We start from the raw sequence: 22,500 nt of genomic DNA, 5'->3' as shown, positions 1-22,500 counted from the left end.
ATCTCAATTCCTCTCTATTAACAAAACCAGAACAATGCTACAATAAAACAACTACAATCACAACCAACCAACAATATAAATTACATAGCTGCCTCTCTCTAAAACAACTAAACTGTCTCAATATAAATAATTCTCTATTGTACTCATAATTAAATACAAACTTCAAACTACTGCACAACCTTGACAAATTCCCATCTCTTCACTCCATCATTCAATCTCGCACTACTAAGAGACCTCTATGCTCTACTGACAAATCATTACCCTCCATATCTAAACCTAACAACAATGCAGGATACTCCTTGTAATCACACTACATTGCTAATAGCTGGAATACCATCCCAGTCCACCTAAGGAGAGTCTGCAACCTAAAAGGCTTTAAATATCAACTGAAGCAATGAATCTGCACCTGCACCAACTGGTACTAACTTATCTTATCAATTTGTGCCATAACTCTACTGCACAAAACGTAATGTACTGTTATCACAACTATACCATCCTCTATCATCTCATCTTCCTTATCTTCCTTGTGCCGCCTCCCCTTCTTCCTTTCTTTGGGCTGCTCTACCTTTTTATCTCATCTTCCTATGCCCTAGATTTTGAACAAGTCTTTATAGTAAGAAATATTCTTATGTAAAACATGACAATCAGTGAACACAGATGCTACTGCACTGCATATAATTCTTTGTATTAAAAAAATATTTGCATACAACCCATGTAACTTTTTAATTGAATTTATTCTTAAATGATGGAACTGATGTCAAGGATGTCTGAATAATGGATGGAACTGCTGATCATGAATGAAATTGGCTGTAAATGAAGAAACAATGCAAATGATGTCCATGATGTCTGGATAATGGAGCTTTTCTTCCTGAGCCTCTGGTGAAAAAGAACATTGCTCAGTCAGACTTTTCTGGTAAAAGAAATGCTAACAAATAAATCTTATATATATATATATATATATATATATATATATATATATATATAAGGCATACCACTATTAACCAGAGGAGAAGGTGTAGATGACAGTTAATAAAGAGTTGAAGGATATATTTGGGAGGAGAAGAGTGCAAGAGATAAGTGAGATAAGTTAATTTTCTCTATAGAACAAGCTGTTTTAGAGTTATCTAACTTAATGGGGCATTTTAAAGCTACACGGTTAAAGCTTATACACATAACTCAAGAAGAAGGCTTGAAATCAAAGTGGAAAATGTGAATAATGATGAAATGGGGGAGGGGGCAAAAGATAAAAAGGGACTAGTATTTTAGACGCAAGTCCTTAATGAAAATATTAACAACTATACAGAACATTAGACATATAAAATAGCAAACAGTATTCTAAGAACTAAGCTAGCACAGGAATAGAAAAAGGCAACTTTAGCAATAGGGTTGACTACAAGTAAGGGTAAAGAAAACAGGTAAGAAGGGGTGAAATTCATTAAAAAAACAAGGTGTTTGGATCGGGTCTATATTACATCGTCAAACTCACAGGAGTTCGAACGATGTAATATCGAACCATGAAGTTCGAAATCCAAGAAGTACAAAAACACAGAACAGCGATTTTTTTCCCAAGGAAAAAAAAATTGCTGTTCCGGTACAAAAAAAAAAAACACTTACACTTAACACTTTAAACTTAAACTAATGTTAACACCCCCACACCCCCCCTACTTAAATATACCAACTCCGAGATCGCACCACAGTGGAGGAAAACCAAAGTCCCGAAAACGACCCACCAATTTTTTTCCCTTGGAAAAAAAAACGGTGTGTTGTGGCTTGTGGAGACGAAAACGCACTTGTGCACTTTAAAAGCGTTTACGTTTGCTGTGATTTGTTTTCCGTACCTTTAATAAAGTGATCTGGTTATTAGCTGGTGGACTGCTTCCGTGATTTTGGATTTACTGGTGTTGTGGCTTCGCTATTTTCGTATTTCGAACATTTGAGTTTGATATTGCAACATTCGGACTCCTGTGAGTTTGACGTTGTAATATAGACCTGTTTGGATCAACTAATTCAGGAATGAAAGGTACTAGGGCAAGAAGAGTCTAAGAAGGAGTATAGAATGTATGACAGAGACAGACTACACTATCAGGGACTGAAAGAGTATAAACAAACAAAAAGAGACAGGGGAGTGCTAATTGAAAGATCAGTTGTAGAAAGAGGTTTTAATTGAGTCTGCAATAGAAGATGCTGTTACAAAGGATAATTATTACATGGTGACTATAAGAATCAATCAGAGCAGTTAGAAGAGATAGGGAAATGAAAAGGAACAATACAAAAATCTGTAGTGCTTCTGAGGATGACACAAAGTCCAGAAGGTTTATGAATTTTGCATGGAAATGTTTCCATTGGTATTTTATAAACCAAGCAGACTTCAGAGGATTTTCTTCAAGTAAAAAGCAAATGCTATGGTAAAGTAAGAAGTAAATGGAAGCATATGTTTGGGGAATGTAATGAGTTATACAATTTTAAAAATTCCCTGTAGAGTACATTGACAGAAATATTGGGGGAACACATATTAGTAACAATGGATATGAATGTATTGAACTGGGATAAAGGATTTGAATTGCCTAGATATAGTAAGGCCTTAGTATGTTGAATGCCATTGACAGCCAAATAGCAATTACTAGAAAATGGGTATCAAAAGCTATATCAACCATAATGGACATTTTGCATATTGTAAAGAAAATAAATGAACTGGACGTGGAATCAAGGACAAGGAACAAAATTCCTAGAAATAAATGGAATTTATGGGAACAATTAATGCAGAATAATGTTCAGAGGTAAGTCTTGAGGAAGGTGGGAATTGAGCAATTTGTATAATGCTGTAGTGAATGAAAATTATTAAAAAGAAAAAAAACAGTGTAAGAAACTTCTCTTTGTTAACAATAGGTTATGAAATTTGAAACTAGAATATGATTAGAATGTGATTTTTACAGTTGATGTTTACATGCAAAGCGTATATGTATATATTTATATATAATTTTTGATTGCCAAATGGAGTAAAGTTGATATATTTCCAGCCATGTAGTACATTGTCTTGGATAAAATCACAGACTTAATAATCGACTTAATAATTTGGTTAAATAAGAGGTACGTCAACGAAAAGCGCTTCATTTTTACTAGTAATGCTTTTGGTTTACGGACTCTGCTTACTATTGGATCTTTGTTTTTCAACGGTTTGTTTGTTGCATTTTAAATAAGAGGTACCACATCATTATAAATCATTGTAAATCATTATAAATTGTATTTAAAGTACATAAGGGTTATATTATTATGACAGCTACTAAGTAAGGCAGGACCAGCTCAAATGTCACACTGATGGGGGAAGGGATGTGAATTTAACATGTGTACCAATAACACTTTTTTTACAGCACAATAAACCACTCCCTTGCCTGATACAAAGTATATATACATTTAGAAAGCTTGTGAAGAAACTATTACTCTATTTTTGTTTTACCTGGATTGCTTGTCTGTGTACTTAATAAAGGATTTTCGACTGGAAACAGACTGCCTGCCTTGCTTGGATTACTTTCAAATACTTAGTTATTCTGTACAATTATATATTTTTTATTATTTTTTTTTTACTTAAGACAAATTTAAGTTCACTACTTCTACTACTATTGTCTGATCTGATTAATATACAGTGATTAACTAGAGATATATGGACTGAAAATCTTCCATACAAAGAAGTTCCTTACACTGTTTTGTTTTTGGACCCACTATACTTGTTTAGTGGGTTGTTTTGAGACTTCAGGGATACCACAGAGATTACTTGTTTAAAACTGTTAAAAAGAAAATGTACTTATAATGCATGATGATAATCAGAACAGTTAATATAATTTACTTTGTTTTTTATTAATGTATGTGGATACAATTCAATTGAAAATGTGATGATTTAATAAAAATGTTTAAAATACACATTTTGCCTTGTAAAATATTTTTAAGGTATTGTTCAATGCTCAGTCCTCTTATCTAGCTAGCTTAAATGGGGCAGCAACAGGCTGACCTGTTATTCAGACTGATGATGCAGCATTTTTTGGAACTTCTTCTATACCTCACACTACACAAAAGGATTTGCAATTTGACTTTCCAAAGACATGTAACAGATTTAAATACAAAATCGTTATTCTTATTACAGGAAAATTAAATGCACATAATTCAGATCTCTCAAAATGAAAACATACCTTTAACAGCCTGAACATTTATTAAAGCTGATAATGTATTTATTGAGCGTTAACTTACAGATACCCTGGTATTTGTGAATACTTATAATTACCTTTTTAAAATTCACTTAAGCTGTGTAATTACAAATGTAACCATGCAAACTGTGGTCTGTAATAAAAATGATTGAGAAGTTAAGAGAAATCTTTGGTAAGAGCATATTCATGGCAAAGCCTCAATATTAATTTTCTATTCTATCAATGTGTATCAGTCAAATGTTATTTTATTTTAACATTGTGCAAAGGAAAAATCTAGAAGTCTAAATTTTTCTTCTTATTCTTATTATTAAGTATTAATTACCTAAGTACTATTTATGAACTGTATATCATAGATTGCTGTCTACTTTCTCTGCATTTCCTTGAGTTTTAACTAGCTATAGAATCAAGCAGATAAAAATAAGCAAATCTTCAACTGCTTTAAACCTCTTAAAAAAGTGCTTGGTTTTGACGGAAGACCTTGCACCCCACACCTTCTTACTAAAATTTACTAACTCCACAGTCATGCACCTGTGGAGGAAAAAGAAAGACTGTGAATAACTGGTGATGTACCAAAAGCACTTGCTATGGTTTACTACATGAAACAGCAATTGAAGTATTCAACATCAGCAAAATAAAAATGATGATCTAAAACCTCATCCAGTTAATAGTCAATGTATGGTATTCCTATAAGGAATCTGTTTTATGATCACTATAAGTTTCATCATACTATTACTAGAGTACACATTACAAATGAGAATAAATACAGACTTTTCTTAGGTAAGTTATTCTCTCTGGAACAATCTGATGAAAGGAATCCTCAGGCCTAATATTGTATTAGACCAAAACTAAAAGAATTGCTTTCAAATTAACTAAATGTAACTGCAGAAGTAATAATGAATAGGTGCTGCAAAATGTCATTTTTTTCCATTGAACTTAGTTCTGTTAGCTTCTTACCTATTTAGGAACTACAGTTTAATTTTGTTGTTGTTGTTTTAAGTCATTCCTTTCTGTTTGAATCTAATCATCTGTTTTCAGTGAGCACTACTGAAAATAAGGGCTAAAGCCTTAACTATGAATCAAGTGACTTGAGACCAGTTAGCGACTTAGGCACCTGTTGGAGATAGCATAAGGGAGGAGGGAAGAGATGTGACCTAGCTGTCTCACCTCTCCTGCGGGGGGGGTTGAACATGTCTAGGGTACAGCATCCCATGTTTAAGTCCCACGTAGAGATCACACATCGGAAGCACTGGCTTTGAAAGGGCCAAGGCTGTCCTGAGGTTTTACATGACTCACAGAAGGGACTGGCATACCCATTGCTCATGCCCACTGCACACCAATCCCTGAGCATGTTGCTCAGCATGAGCAATGGGGTTAATGCAGTATAAAATCAAAATCATCAGTAACTATCCCTAATGTCTGCCTGAATGACGTTTCCTCTCAGCTGACCCTCACTCTGGAGAAGAAGAACAATGAACAGACCAACTGGCTGAAAGGGGGAAGGAAGATCATCAGGCGGGGGAAACAAGAAGTGAATACAAAATCAGTTGTTTACAGTGTGCGTGCGTGTGTGTGTGTGTGTGTGTACACATATATGCACACACACACACACACACACACACACACACACACACACATGCAGAGTAAAAAGGAATGCAGTTTTATAAAATAGTAAACAGATCACGCAGACAAATTATTCAATATAAACTGCAAGAAAGACTCAGTCAAGCTAGAGTCTTCACTGTATAATACCTTAATCCTCCTGTAGTAGATGTCCATGGGATATATGCAAATGACCCCTTAAGTACATACCAGTTGTTGTTGTGTCTTTTGGCTTTTCCCGGTTAGGGGTCGCCACAGTGGAACTCCAGTCTGCTAATGATTGGCAGTAGATTTTTACATGCCGAGTTGCCGGCCCTGACACACAACCTTCAATGAAGGTACACCCATTCATGCATATCTTCACACAGAAGACGCTCTAGCTGAGAGTCGAACAGGACAACGTCTTACTGTGAGGTGACAATGCTACCACAGCACCACCACCACATTTCCCTTAAGTACATACCAGTGTTTCAGCTAAATGGCTTCTCAATGCCCATAACCTTTTACTTTTTATGCCTTTGCTGTTGCATTCAGACCAATAAAATCAACCCCCTCTAAGAGAAGGCATGCAATATTTCACTCTTTTTTTTAAATGATGGGAGTTTGGCATAATGGTTAAGGTGCTTACCTTGTAGACACAAGTACAGGGTTTGATTCTAGCCTTTGAAGGGAAACTGGATAAGTTTAAAATAGCCTGCAAGGATAGCTAGCCTAGTACTTACCTATGAGCCTATAAACTTAATCCTTTGTAATGTCACATTGCATTTGATCCTTTTTAATGTATTTTTTCATGCCCTGTGTCCAAGTCACAAATGCAAAAGTTTCTCTGAAAAGTTCACTTAAGAAATTTGCAAACAAATGAAGAAATAAAGAAAATGGACTACTTTGTTGAATCAGTACCCTGTGCAATATCTCAGTTATTGCATTTTTCTTTACTTCAAAGAAATGTTCTGATACACAACAAATCCACAGAGAAGTGTAATAATGCAATGCAACTTTACTGCTATTAGCTAGACTAAATAACTAACTAACTAAATGAATCATAATAATTGCAAATGCTGCCTGGCTCCATGGTGCACAGGGATTCAGACCTTATTCCAATCCAAGCCACTGAGGTTGAATTAGCAGTCCCAGTAATGAAGAAGCAAGGCAGAGAAAGACAGGAGTGAAGGGGTGTGACTTGTTCATCTATCCCAGTGGGTGGGGAGGGTTATGCATAGTCAAACACTCAGGAGCACATAGCATAAGATATAATTTCCCCAGTGGAGACTGAGGGACTCACCCCTCATGCTTCTGGGGGGTGGGGCTGTTTGAAAGGAATGTCTCTTGCGGAAGTGATGGAACAACCACCACAGTTACCCTATTGCACAACCACCTCCAGCACTTGGCCAAGTGCATGCAGGGGGGTAAGGCCAGCAAGCAAAATGTTGAACCACCCCTAATGGTTGTCTGAATTATGGCTTCTCGCAGTCAGTTCTTGCCCTGGTGATGGGGATCAAATGGGTCCACTGGTCAGGAAGGGGCTGATTATTAGCAAGCAGCAGGGTAAAAAAAATATGCAATTAAAAAAAACAATAATAATATTTGCAAATGTTAGCAGCCACCTCTGGGGTACAATGCATGGACCCTAGACTGTGCCCCTGGCAACCAAAATTTGAGTAATAAGTCCTAGTGCTGGAGGAACTGACAGGGAGAAATGAGAGTGAAAAGTTGAAGACTGCCCAACCATTCCAGGGAAAGGAGGACGTTTACACTAATATTTGGTGGAGACTAAGTGGCAGATGCATTAGGGGAAGAAGAGAGGTGAGCTCCTAGGACTACAAATCAGTGAAACAACACTCCATCTAGAACATAGTTTGTGGAAGCAAACACCAGGTAGCCAGCATTACAGAATTTAAACAAGTAGTTACTCCAGAACTCTGGCTGCTAGTGCAGAGAATTAACTCTATGAGCTGTTAATGAGCATCACCTTTAGTAAAGGATTTGATTCCCTTAGCCTTCATTCAGGTCCATAGGTGTGTTTACTACGCTAATGACCACAAGGGCCTTTTTAAGTCTAGCCATTCATCCCAAATCTTTGACAAATTCTGGTACTCTTGATAAGTGTAGTCAAGGGAATTGAGAGGTAAAACATTTACAAGCAGGGGCCTGGGAGATGAACCCTTTACAGGTTGCCTGTGTCCATTAGTGACATACATGCCAAGCCAGGAATGAATTTCCTGTTCCCCACTCAATTGTCCAAGTTACACCTGAATAGGGTTTGGGAGGAACTCTGCTTCACATGGGTGGGGAGCCTGCTCCAGAGAATTGTTAGCCTCTAGGATACATACTTGTCTCTCCAGCAGGTCCTATTTATATCATAGACATGGTTTAAGTCTTTAAAATGGGTACTTCTGGTGCTGTCTGTTTTGCAGATATGCAGTAACTTCATCAAAGTGGGGTTTGACAATACCTTGTATAACAGGCATAGAACTCGCCTCAAGAACCTGTAAGAAACAGAATACAGAGATAGAGCCTTGAAGCGGTCTGCACAGGACATGTCACTTATACCCTGCATTCTTTTACTGAGGAACCTTTGTGGACATTCCAGTTGTTGGATATGCTTGGTTAGGTACATATCAAAGGGATCACTGTATTGAATGATAGGTTTAATGAATGGAGCTTACAGTGGAACAATAACTTCCTTGAGCATAGAAGACATACCTTTGTTTAGAAGTTGTACAACAAAGAATGATTTCCTCACTATTGTAAACATGTGATGGTCAAAGGCTAGATTACTGTCCATGTGTGTTCCCAAGTCCCTGACTACTCGGTCAACTTTTAGGGGTGTGTTGTCAATATGACAGTTACCAGGGGTGGATAACTTCCCAAAGGATATTACTATGCATTTCTTGGCATTTAGTTTTAGTCCATGGCCCTGGCACCAGTTGTTTGTCTGTGTCAGCCCTTCCTGAAGACCATGTATGTAGGTGGGCGATTCAATAACAGATACAAATTTGCAATCATCTGCAAATTTAGTCAACCAAAGGCCAGAGAAGTAAATGCCAAAAAGGAGTGGTCCCAGAACTGATCCCTGAGGGACTACACTTGTGACTGGCTGCTTTGTAGAGGTGGACTCCCCAACTCTAACTTTCTGGGTCCTGTCTGTGAGCCAGCTGGCTATCCACCGGGTGACATAAGGGTTTGTACATAACCTCTTAAGTTTGTCAACAATGCCTGATTGGGGGATTGTGTCAAATGCCTTGGCCTGGTCAAGATATGCAGTGTGAACTATTTTGCCCTCATCCATTGCTTTGGTGACCTTCTCAAAGAAGTCCACCAGGTTGAGTAGGCATGACCTTCCCTTGATGAAACCAAATTGGGTTGGGTCTAGTGCCTGGAGGTTTTCTATGCCATTATTGACCATTTCTATGATAATTCTTTAAATGTCTTTGAACATGAGTGAAAAAATATGTTTTGAGATTTACTCTCTTACTGCTTGCTGCTTCTTGCTGTGGGATGGATTTGCAGTGTTCTTAAGACACTCAGTCTTGCTGCCTGGATTCTGCTAAAATAAGTCTGATTATATTTGCATTCACAGTCTGTTGCATACAGAAACTTGCAGAATATACACTGATGAGAGAATATACTTTGCAGCACTTGTCTTTAAGAGCAGTAACCAATAACTTTTATAATAAATAAAACTGGACAAACGTTGCAGCTTAAAAGTACTGTTCCAACTTTACTTCTCATATAGTACAGATGATGTGAGAGATATAACATTTACCTTGGGACTTGTGTCCCTATCATACCTCTAAACAACTGGATTTATACAGCTCTTTATATACAGTTTTTAGTCATGCATAAACATATTTTGGAGAATTGCTTATCCTGTAGAAACAATACTAAACTTCCTTGTTTAACAATGTCTTGTAAGAGACCAGCTTTTCTGACAGTGTGAATATCCTGTAACAGTGTCCTGATGTCCATGTAGAAAAACATATTTTTGAGGAAACACATTGTCTGTATTCTATTTGAATCTGTGTATAGAAACATATGTTCTTATGTCAATGCTGATAAGCATATCCTGTTTTTTATGCAGAAAAACATATTTTTGAGAAAACACATTGTCAGAGATCAGCTTTTCTGACAATGTGAACATCCTGTATTTTATTTGGATCTTTGTATAAAAAACATCTGTTATCCTGTTTTTCCATGCAGAATAACATGCCATTGTTCTTTAAAAGCAGATTTTGCATTTTTGTTCTTGCATACATCCTGTTTTGAGTATGTAAGGGAAAATGTCCATTCTTTAAAAGCAGATTTTGTATTTTTGCTCTTGCATACATCCTGTTTTGAGTCTGTAAGGGAAAAATGTCCATTCAGCAGATTCCTTTTCCAAGCCATGGTCATTTAGTATGACTGCTGATCACATATTACTTAAACTTTGTTTCTGCATTTAAGCAAGCCTTTTCTTTCAGCATATTTACAACATAATTAATTTCAGATTTATATTCATAAAATCTAACAATGAGCTCTGTTTTTAAACATACTCAAAACATTTTATATAGAAAACACAAGAAACAAACCTTTAGTTTGATACAACAAATCAAAATGCAATTTTACATAGTTAATACAATGATATTAAAGTATTACTACCAAAACTGAATGTATTTAACAACTTTTTCTTTTGCAGACCATTCTGTGAAAATATTTTATCAGTTATGAGCTGTGTCTGCTTTAATGTTATTTATTTATTTTTTTTAACATGATCAATTTATTCTTTTGCAATCACAGAATTTAATTTATGACTTAGAACTGTTCCATTAACTCTTTGCAGCTGTTAAATTAACTATGAGACAATAACTATGTGCTACTGCAAGCATTTATACACTACTGAAAACACACAATTTCAATGTCATTTTAACCATAACATTTATATTTATATTATTGATATTTGCTGTTGTCTGCCTGTTATTCTTGTGTATTTAACAGATGTACTCTAGATGAAAAGAACACACATGCATGTCTGTCTTGTATATGTATATCTTTATACAAGTATGTCATGTCTTGTGACTTTAAATTTTTACTCTTATTAACTATTTTTATTTAATTTTATACACTAGAACAATTTTGTTTACCTTTTGACTATGCTAATGAATGGCATTCATATGCTTTACTTTACTGTAGTACTGATAGATGTCTTGCTTTAACTGAATGAAAGTAAAACATTTAAGAATGATTTGTCCAGACATCAGATCCTACCATCCTACCATGTATGTTTAACCATTTTCAAAACATAAACATATTATAAAATATATTTCTTTTGCACAGATTAACTGTGTATGCAGGAAGTTCCCAGTCTCTGTCAGTTCAGCTAATTTATTTTCTTTATCCTGCAACTGCTGTTGAATTTCCAGTAATTTTGCATGGTCTTTCTGACATTCTTTAGTAAGCTGTTCTGCTGAATTTGAAACTCCTATGCACTTTTGAAAAGATGTATGTATAACTTGTCTAAGCTTCCTGAACTCATTGTGTCTGTCTTTTAGAAGTTTACTACATTCCTTTGTAACAAAATGTACTAGGGGTTCTATCAGTAACTGATTTGACTCACATGTGGTGACAGGACATAACTGTTCAACATCAGAATGTCATTCTTTATCATGAACAGATCTGTCTTTACAGTCTATTTTTTTAGCAATATGATGCAACATTATTTTATGACATAATACACAAAATGCAGTTTTTCTTGAAGCACACAATAAACATTTGTCATTTTTCACATGGTTTTCTTTGAGATACCAGTCAAATATTGTAATACATTTGCATAATGCCTTACTATCAACCTGCCCTAATAAGGTTTTACATTTACTAATGTGCTGTGTATACCAACATAGCAATTTTTTACATTTGCTTAAATTATGCATGAAAATATCCATACTGTCGAATAGCAACCATACTAAAAAATGTGACGTGAAAAAGTCTTACCAGTGAGCAAGAAAACAGGTGATCAGGCTGTTGTTGCAGATGGCTGGAAATTTTTCAAAGTCACTTGAGAAGCTGGGAAAGCACAACAGGCAGTGGACTGATGGGCTAGTGGATATCCCCCTTTTCTTTAGTGAAATTATGTCACTGCGACTGGAACTTCTGTCTCACTCCGGATTGTAGACGTCTAAAAAACTTTACTACTGCAAGCTGCATAAACTGGAATACTTCTGTTTAGGATTGACACATACGTACAAATGTTAGTTACTGCAATTTAACTGAAGTGACCCTCTGCAGGGCTTACCATCACTCCTCCTGTGTTTGAATGCAGATTGTAGGTTCAAATGCAGGCTAGCTTGCCATTGAAAAAATTATATGGAGCTAGTCACTCAGCTGCCTCGCCATTGAAAAAATATGTTGAAATTTACTTGCTTACTTGCTTGGTGTGATGGATCTGCAGTGTTCTTAAGACACTCAGTCTTGCTGGCTGGATTCTGCTAAAATTCAAAGTCTGATTATATTTGCATTCACAGTCTGTTGCATACAGAAACTTGCAGAATATACACTGATGAGAGAATATACTTTGCAGCACTTGTCTTTAAGAGCAGTAACCAATAACTTTTATAATAAATAAAACTGGACAAACGTTGCAGCTTAAAAGTACTGTTCCAACTTTACTTCTCATATAGTACAGATGATGTGAGAGATATAACATTTACCTTGGGACTTGTGTCCCTATCATACCTCTAAACAACTGGATTTATACAGCTCTTTATATACAGTTTTTAGTCATGCATAAACATATTTTGGAGAATTGCTTATCCTGTAGAAACAATACTAAACTTCCTTGTTTAACAATGTATTGTAAGAGACCAGCTTTTCTGACAGTGTGAATATCCTGTAACAGTGTCCTGATGTCCATGTAGAAAAACATATTTTTGAGGAAACACATTGTCTGTATTCTATTTGAATCTGTGTATAGAAACATATGTTCTTATGTCAATGCTGATAAGCATATCCTGTTTTTTATGCAGAAAAACATATTTTTGAGAAAACACATTGTCAGAGATCAGCTTTTCTGACAATGTGAACATCCTGTATTTTATTTGGATCTTTGTATAAAAAACATCTGTTATCCTGTTTTTCCATGCAGAATAACATGTCACTGTTCTTTAAAAGCAGATTTTGCATTTTTGTTCTTGCATACATCCTGTTTTGAGTCTGTAAGGGAAAAATGTCCATTCTTTAAAAGCAGATTTTGTATTTTTGCTCTTGCATACATCCTGTTTTGAGTCTGTAAGGGACAAATGTCCATTCAGCAGATTCCTTTTCCAAGCCATGGTCATTTAGTATGACTGCTGATCACATATTACTTAAACTTTGTTTCTGCATTTAAGCAAGCCTTTTCTTTCAGCATATTTACAACATAATTAATTTCAGATTTATATTCATAAAATCTAACAATGAGACTAATGAGACTTATGGGTCTGTAGTTTCCAGGGTGTTTAGATGGCCCACTTTTGTACACTGGGATGACTGTTGCTGTTCTATATTCATGACGCACAAAGCCTGTTTGGAGGCTATAGTTAAATAGCAATTCCAGACGGCCTGATAGGTCATGTTTCATGCTATTTAGAAGGCATCCTGGGATATTGTCTAGGTCATTGATGCAATCCTCTTGGCCTTACAGACAGCATTAAGGACCTGTTCCCTAGTGATAGAAGGGAGAGTTATATTTGATGGCATTTCCTGTGGGAAGGCTGATGGGGAGAGAGGGGTAAAGTTGGAGCTGAATTTGTCATCCATTAGGTTTGCTTTATCATCTCACTCAGTATAAGTGGCTCCATGAGCTCTACACACAATTGTTTATTGCCTTTGAGGTTGCAGACATAGCTAAAGAATACCTTCTGGTTGTTCTTGGCCTGGGACGCAAAATTTACCTCAAATTTGGCTTTGGTAGACTTTATTTGTCCTCTGAGTTGCTTCTTTCATTTGATGACAGTGGTTTTATCCTGCTAGGTGCTGCACCTCCTCATTTTTGCCATGATTTTCTTCTTTATGTTATACAGCCTATTGATGATGTGATACTACCAGGATGGCTTGTTTTTTTTATTAGTTCTGTACTTCTTCCTGGTGGGTACAGCTGCCTCTAGGCAGTTATTAACATGGTTATATATGGTTGTCACTTAATACTAAGAAGTTTGCCTTAGAGTAGTTCCTGAATATTCCAGGGTTAGCTAGCATTCCAGGTTTTATTTTTTACTTCAAAGGAGACCATTTTGTGGTCTGACCTTACCAAAGAAGAGATTACACTGGGGGGGTGCAGCACTCTCCCATAATAGTGAGGACCAGATGCAGTAGGTTGCACCCCTGGTTGGTATACAGACAATCTAATCCAGGGAGTTTGTGTTTACAAAATCCAGAAGTCTCTGTCCCTGTGCATTTGGTGTTGTATACAATTCCTAGTTATTAATGTGGTAATTAAAGTTGCTCATGAGAATGGTATTGGGTTGGATGGTGAGTGTTTCCAATAAGTTTAAATACATGGTATGGGTTTCCTGCATCATAGAGAGGGACCTACAGCTTGCAAGAAAGTGGTATCGGACTTTGCCTATGATGATTTGAATGTGGAGAAGCTCAAGTGCATTGTCCTGTTTAACCAGCCTTGAGGTATATTTCTTTTTTATGTAAATCGAGACACCTCCACCTTTAGTCCCTGTCTAGTAGTTGGTCTAAATGTGTGTGAAGGCATTATAATCTTCCACTGTCGGTTTGCTCTCTGTGGCTTTAAACTATGTCTCAGTGACTGCACAGATGTCAGCATTCTCTAGAGTGAAGAAAGCTTCTAGGGAGTGGAGTTTTTTTGTTTAGACTCTTAGCACTGATTTTCTTGTTTTTTTTATTTGCTATGTTGGAAGTACGTTTAGTTTGGCATTGCCTAAAAAAGGCATTATGGGGGAGGACAACGTTTTAGCTAATATTGAAAGCCTAAAGGTAAGAGGTGCAGACCATCTTTGGCAAACAGTGTGGTCTGTTTACCATCTCCTTCTATGCTGACAAATATTGCACCCCCTAAAAATGACACCAGAAACTAAGCCAATTATTAGTCAGTCATCTTTTGTTCATATTGTGGCATCATCCCTGCAGAAGGTAAAATGCTGTTCAATGCTAGGCTCATATCAGTTTAGGATACATATTACAGAAGTTCCATGATGTCTCTCTTCATACAGTCTATGGAGGTACATCTCAAGTCATTTACACCCACGTGGACTACTGGTCATACTGGTATTTGTGGTCCAATGATCTGAGTGTGTGTGTAATGTGGCAGATCCTGTCTCCTGATAAGCAACTGTCTGGGACATTCTCCTTACTCAACCTGGTAAGAAGGACATCAGTTTGTCTCACAATGGAGTCTCCATTGACTAGAATGTTAGATTCTGTGATGACGCCTTATCGGCTTAGAAGTAGAGGCTCCATGAGATGTGGCTGTATGTGATGCTGTAGGTGCTGTCTTGAAAGAGTACAATCAGGGTTGCTAAGGATATTTGTTATGTGTACTTCATCTAGGAGGTCTTTGGGGTTTAGGAAGGTTACATTTAAGTGCCTCAGCATATGTGTCTGCTTTGAATTGTGTGTGATGGGTGCAGTGCATGCACTACTGACAATCTTATTGACATTAGGAGTGTTTTTATGTACTGATACTGTGTAAATACAGCTCTAACATACCATATCAGTTTGTTTTTCAATTAACTGTCTGTCAGTAAACATGAGGCACTTTCTACATTGCCTAAGGATGCCCATATCCATCAAGATGGTAACAGAGATAGTGGGAAAGTTCATATCCATGGCGACAGATACTTCTTTATTGATTAGACAGTTGGAGCAAGAATATAAAGTAATGTCAGAAGTATCCGGTTTGTAACTCTGGGAACAGTGCTTGGCACTGAAAACTAGTTTTCCTGTGTGCAACTAGGTATTGGTGAAATTTCGAGGGTGCTTTTACAGAAAAGATGTCAACTCAAGGTGTTTGTGGCTAAACAGGGCACTGCCAAACACTTGAGGGGAAAATAATAAGTAGAGCCTGAGAGCTGATGATTTATGGATAAAGTATTTAGGCAGATATTCTGAAATTACAAGCAAACCAAGCAGTACATGTGGAAAAGAAAGAATTAGCTTGTCAAGAATGATGAAAAGAGGACAGACACCTGAATGGCTACTGTTTGACTACTACTAGTGTTGGTCTTACCAAAGCTTCACTCTGCTGGGATACAATGTTCCTTTGCTTCTTCTCTCACCAGAAGCAAAACAGTAGCACCAATCCCAAGATGAGAAGCAGGCTACAGCCTTTCTGGTGATCCACAACCATGTCCCCGATGATGTAAGGGTCTGTAGGCTTGTTGTAACCTTTTCCTGTTAAATGCCTTGAGCAACAACCAGGCCAATCAAGAAGTTAAAGTACAGACACTCACATCCCAACCAGAAACAGTCTGGAATTAATGCACTCTTCTCCTTCTCTCACCACAAGCGAAATATAAGCACACATTCCAAAACGGCACCTATGAAGCAGATATTAGGCTTTCCAGTATACAGCAGTCTCTAGGAAATAATTTTCCTATGCTCCTTCTATCACCAGAAGCAAAACAGAAGCACTAATCCCAAGATGACTACTGAGAGGCAAAATGTGGACTCTCCAGTAATCAGTGGTCTTGGATAGATGTTGCAGATGTTAATCAAAGGTAAGATGGAAAATGGGTTAATATCCTAAGAACTGCAGTATGCACTAAGCAGTTAGATATGAAAGAGGGGGTAACTTAAGCTTTAGCTATCTAGGTGGAGAGCCACTAAATTTAAAAGACCAAGACAGACTGGAAGGGGTAGACACTTTGTACTCTGGTTCTATGGAGTACAGTGAGATGGCCAATACATTTAAATATTTGAAGGGGAAAGATTTTACAAAATGATAATTTTGCACTTACAACAGCCATCGAAAGAGGAGAGAGAGAAGGAGATATGTGGTCAAATTAACATAAGGGGCACACAACTAAAAAGACAGTTGAGTTTAAAAACACAACAGCACCAGGGTATGAGGGTGGGAAAAAACTTAATTTCTGTGTGGCTCTCAACTAACACAGCTGTGGTCCCTTTCCTAATTTAAATATACAATTAAAAGCAGAATACAAATAAAACAAAGTGCAAAGAAAATGAATCACAATATGCAAATTAGAATAAGATAATAAAACAACATAAAATGCAAAGAAAGCAAAAACAATCCTACCTTCCCTTCACAGCAAGTCATGGCAGAGTCTGGGTGAGCTTTTCCTGTAAAGCCTTGTCATGTTTTACTTTACCCCTTAAACAGAAGGTTAAGTTCCTAGCTTTACCCTCCTTTTGCAGGTAATTAACGGTTTTTGACCTTTTCTAATTTTGGCGTGACTCAAAAGAGACACAGATGTGGTATTGTTTCCTGGTTTAAATATGCAATTAAAAGCAGAATACAAGTAAAACACCATGCAAAGAAAATTAATCACAATATACAAACGAGAAGAAGGTGATAAAGCAACACAAAATACAAGACAGCAAGTTGTGGCAGAGTCTGGGTGAGCTTTTCTAGTAAAGCTTTGGAATCTTTTATTTTAGTCCTTAAATAAAAGGCTTAGGTCCTAGCTCCACCCCCAGTTCGCAGGTAATTAACCTTAATTGAACTTTTCTAATTTCACCAGTCAGGAGGAGAAGGAAACCACACTCACTACAATTCCAATCTCACATAGACCTACCACGACAGCAAACCAAACACATAAACACACAAAAACATACTCAGAGGCTCTAAATAAAAATCTGCCTAAGCAGCAGAGACCTCCAAAGCAGACACCCAAGCAACCGCTACCCCAAAACAAAACATGTGCAACACATAGCTCACAAAGCCAGTGTGCCAAACAGTCACAGCCCTTAAGGCTAAACAACACACCTGATACACTTGTAATAGGTGACTCTATCGTCAGGCACACTGACATCCCGCTCACCAGGCTGAACAAGGAGAAGGTCACAGTGAGCTGCCTGTCGGGCGCTAGGATCCGCCACATAACACAAGCACTCAGGTCACTCCAAGGCAAGTACAAATATGACTCAGTCATTGTCCATGCTGGTGTGAATGACCTGAGATGTACCTCCCTGGACTACATGAAAAGAGACATAGAGGAGCCCTCTGAGCATGTAGCCCAGGCTGGTATGACCCTGACATTGAGTAGCATCTTACCCTCACCAAGAATGATGCCACAATACGAAGACAAGATGATCAATTTCAACAATTGGCTTAAGTATTGGTGTCATTCAAAGGGGATCCAATCCCTGTCAGCCTGGGATGACATGCTCGACAAGCCACGATGCTTCGCTAGGGACGGCTTGCACCTATCACCCCTGGGCTTTCGGATATTGGCAAAGTCTCTTGCTACCCCCATAGTGCCTTTTTTAGGCAAGGCTCAAAAGACAAACCCACCTCCATAGGTATCACAAGGGATAAGAAACTAAGAGTAGTGCTACTCAACGCCAGAAGTCTACACCTCAAGATGCACGCACTCGAAACTCTCCTTAGCATGGAGAACATCGATATCTGTGCAGTAACAGAAACCTAGTTCAAGGCTCCCGAGAGCACCCCAGCACTACCAGGTTATACCTCATACCATGCTTTTCGGCCCCAAAACTTGGTCCGAACCACAAAAGGAGGGGGAGTATCAATATTCGTCAAAGATACCCACACCTCCAGGTTGGCGGCACAGCACGAAGCATCAGAGACTATCCATGTGCAACTAACAGTGGGTAAAACTGCCTTCCAGTTTATAGCCTGCTACAGACCACCCTCCCAAACCCAGGAACCCCACTCGGCGTTCCTGAGAACACTGGAAAATATGAAGGTCTCTCCAAACACCATTATATTGGGCGACTTCAACTACCCAAACAAAGACTGGGAGCATTACTCTAGCTCCAACACCCTAGCCCAAAGGTTCCTAGAATTTATAAACTCAAATGCTATGGAACAACTTGTTACCACTCCCACAAGAGGGGAAAACATACTGGACCTGATCATCACCAACATGGGGACTCTATGCTCCGGACCAGAAGTGTATCCCTCACTGGTAAGATCAGACCATAAACTAATCTCACTGGATATTCACATCCCGACCCCACCCCCTGCCCAGAAAACCACAGTGAAAAACTTCTCTAAAGCAAATTTCACACTCCTCAAAACCGAGGTGGAATCCTTCAAAGCCCCCGGGCCTGTTGAAATACGGCCCAGACCGCAGAATCCTTTATAAACGCATTCTATGAACACCTTCAGGAATGCACAGATCATGCAATCCCAAATAAAACCAAGACCCAATCCTCCAAAGGCAGACGTCCTGTCTGGTGGACCCCAGCCATAAACAAACTATACAATAGAAGGAGGAAGCTACTACATGATAGAGCAAAATCCCAAAAAGGGAAGGCATCTCTGATCAGTATTAGCAAAAAACTACGGGCACTCATAAAATCGTCTAAGGCCAGCTTCAAGAGAAAAATTGCACAGGACACTAAGGATAATCACAAGGCTTTCTTTAGTTATGTTAGGAACCTGGGTGGGAATTCCCAGATATGCTCAGAATTAGTCCAAAATGACAAAAAATACACCGAACCCACAGACATTGCCAACATCCTAGCTGACAGGTTCAGCGCAAACTTCTCCCCCCTCCCCACCAAAAGGGCAAATATCTATCCCAGCAGAGTGCTGCCCCCCTGACATCTCATATGCTCAGGTAAGAGCCGCCTTCTCCAAAGCAAAAAACACAGCATCAATGGGACCAGACGGTGTCCCGGGCTGCGTCCTACATGAACTCCAAGAAGAGCTAAACCCAAGCATAAAACTACTGTTCAATCTCAGCCTTACTACAGGTTATGTACCCAAACAGTGGCGTACAGCAACAGGGGTCCCTCTCCACAAAGGTGGTGCCTCAACAGATACTGGAAACTATCGCCCCATAAGCCTGACTAGCTTGGTCTGCAAAGCTATGGAAAGGATCATCATGGACCTCATAAATAAAGATATTGGGGACCTACAGACACTGGATCCTACCCAGTTCGGCTTTGTTAAGGACAGATCCTGCCTCTTAAACCTGGTCGATTTCTTTGAAACAGTCACCAAGGCCATTGACGAGGGGAAGGTGGTCCACACAGCCTACCTGGACCTCGCAAAAGCCTTCGATACAATACCCCACTCGGGCATTATAGATAAGCTCACCAGCTTAAATATAAACCCCTATGTTTAGATGGGTTGCAAACTAGCTCAAGGACAGAACCCACATGGTTAGAATTGCTGGAGCCATGTCAGACTCCAAACCAGTTACAAGTGGCATCCCACAAGGCTCAGTCCTGGGACCTCTCTTGTTCGGTATATATTTCTCGGAGGTACAGGCCAACACAGAAGGACTGTGGCTGACCAAGTTCACAGATGACTGCAAACTAGGCGCCATAATCGACTCTCCAGCCGACACAAGCATCCTCCAAAAGGGCCTCACAGAAACAGACAACTGGTGCCAGAGCCATGGCCTTAAGCTAAATGCCAAAAAGTGTATAGTCATCCCCTTTGGCAAAAACAAAGTGGCCACAAATTACCACATAGGTGGTAATCCATTAAGTACAGAAGAAGTAATTAGGGACCTGGGGACCCAAGTTGATAGCAATCTCTCATTTGACAACCACGTGGCCAAAGTGGTTAGAAAAACATTTTATATAGCCCACCTAATCATGAAGCGATTCATATCTAGATCAGGGGAGGTCATCGTGCCTCTTTACTCATCCCTCATCAGGCCCATAATTGAGTACAATGCCCCTTTTGGGATGTACCTTACCAGACACCTGCAGCAACTGGAAAGACCCCAAAAGTACCTCACCAAGAGGATCAAAGGGCTCAAACAGATGCCATATGCTGCCCGGTTAAAGAAACTCCAGCTCTACTCAGTGGCATACCGCCTGCTCAGAGGTGATCTGCACCTGACGTATAAAGCCATGTCCAACCCGGAATGAATGGACATGCTGCACCTCAGAAAATCCAAATGCCAGAGCTACACGCTCGAGAGACTTGAACCTCAGCACTGAAATAAATAGGACATGCTGGAGGGACAGATTCATAACCCAGAGGCTCCCTTCACTCTGGAATAAAATCCCAGTCCAGGTTAGGCAGAGTCCCTCATTGACTCTCTTCAAGAGGAATCTTGATGAGTGGATGGGGGATTGTAGGTTTACCCCGGGTATCACTTCTGTGTCACTGTTAGACAGAGGCACAGTATACTAACCTCGAAAAAGGGCATAGCAAAATTAATTTAAAATGGGTGGCGAAAGCCAAACACACTCTGGCTAGGCTTATAAATGCCCTAGGGCAGATAGCCTAGTATGAACCTATGAACCTATGAACCTATGAACCTGTGTAACTTACAACAGACACAGCTGTGGTCTCTTTCCTAGTTTCAATATGCTATTAAAGAAGAATATAAATAAAACACGGTATAAAGAAAATAAATCACAATATAAAAATAGAAGAAGGCAGTAAAGCAACACAAAATACAAGAAAGCAAAGACAAATTAACCTTTCCTTCACAGTAAGTTGTGGCAGAGTCTAGGTGAGCTTTTCTAGTAAAGCCTCCTTTGTGACCTTGAGCAAGTTACTTAACCAGACAGTGCTTTGGGGTAATACTGAATTTGGATTAGGCTCCTTAACGATCTCCTTGGCTGCATGCCTAGTAACTACATATGAACCTATGAAGGAACTTATTAATTGTTGCAAGGGAATGAAAGGAAAACTACAGATGATAGTAAGCAAGTGTCCTACTCTATTCCTCCTCTGTTTGGATGCAAAAAAGATTAAGGACTCCATATGGCAATGTTTTAATGGAAATGGCATGCCCCCACAGAGTGATGTGAGGTGTTAACAAACTTGTGGCTGACAAGGACTGGGGGGATCAAAGGGAGATTTGGTGATTGGGGGTGTTGGATGGTCAAAAACTGGGCAGAATCCATTCCCCAAAAAATACAGTTGCATATTTAACTCTGAATGATTTCAAGAAGCAAAACTGGCAGCATCAGGAAAATACTTAATATGTTATACATAAATAAATAATGAATATTTTTTTTGTTACCTAGAAAACTCACTGTAATCATCTCCTTGAGACAGCCAAGCAGGAGTCTGCCCAAACTTTAAGTAAATACATTTGGAGTTTTTGTCCTGTGCATCACAATTAAGTGTATTATCCTCTTGAATTTGTGACTTAAGACAAAAAGCAGTTGAAGAACTCTTCAATGATATAAGAAATCCACTTACTGATGAATCAGGGTCCTATAAGTACAACAGTTTACAGTTAGTATCAGACTGCAAAGTAACAAAGAAATGCACAATTCAACATATAAAACAAATGTAAAATATATCGTGCATTTGTTTTTAGATAATTGGGAGAGTGGAGTGATCCAGCAATGTCTCAGTTTTAAACAAGACCTTACCAAAGGCATAAAATTATATAATATCACCAGGAGGGAAAAAAAGGCATACAGTGCAGGCTGACCCTGAAATTTGTCCACAAAAATCAGCATTGTACCCCAGTCAGCAAATCTAAATAAATAAATAAATACAAATAAATAAATTACTACTATGTGAAATGGAGAAAAAAGTTATTTAACAACTAAATGTGCTATGCACAGTTGGGCAAAAGTGCACTTTGTC

At 38.4% G+C, this 22,500-nt stretch overlaps 1 protein-coding gene across 1 annotated transcript in view; it reads right to left on the bottom strand.

Moving 5' to 3' along the window:
- LOC122794473 (DNA polymerase nu-like) overlaps positions 1-22,500 on the bottom strand; it is a 1,294,839-nt gene that overhangs the window by 379,741 nt on the left and 892,598 nt on the right. The window contains exon 7 of the mRNA XM_044062895.1: positions 21,923-22,119. Within this exon, the coding sequence (XP_043918830.1) occupies positions 21,923-22,119 (197 nt within the window). The remainder of the gene's footprint in view (positions 1-21,922; positions 22,120-22,500) is intronic.

This window comes from Protopterus annectens, chromosome 2.part1, assembly GCF_019279795.1.
Source record: "Protopterus annectens isolate FY-2018-M chromosome 2.part1, PAN1.0, whole genome shotgun sequence".
NCBI lineage: Eukaryota > Metazoa > Chordata > Ceratodontiformes > Protopteridae > Protopterus > Protopterus annectens.
This window is presented reverse-complemented; position numbering and strand designations above follow the sequence as displayed.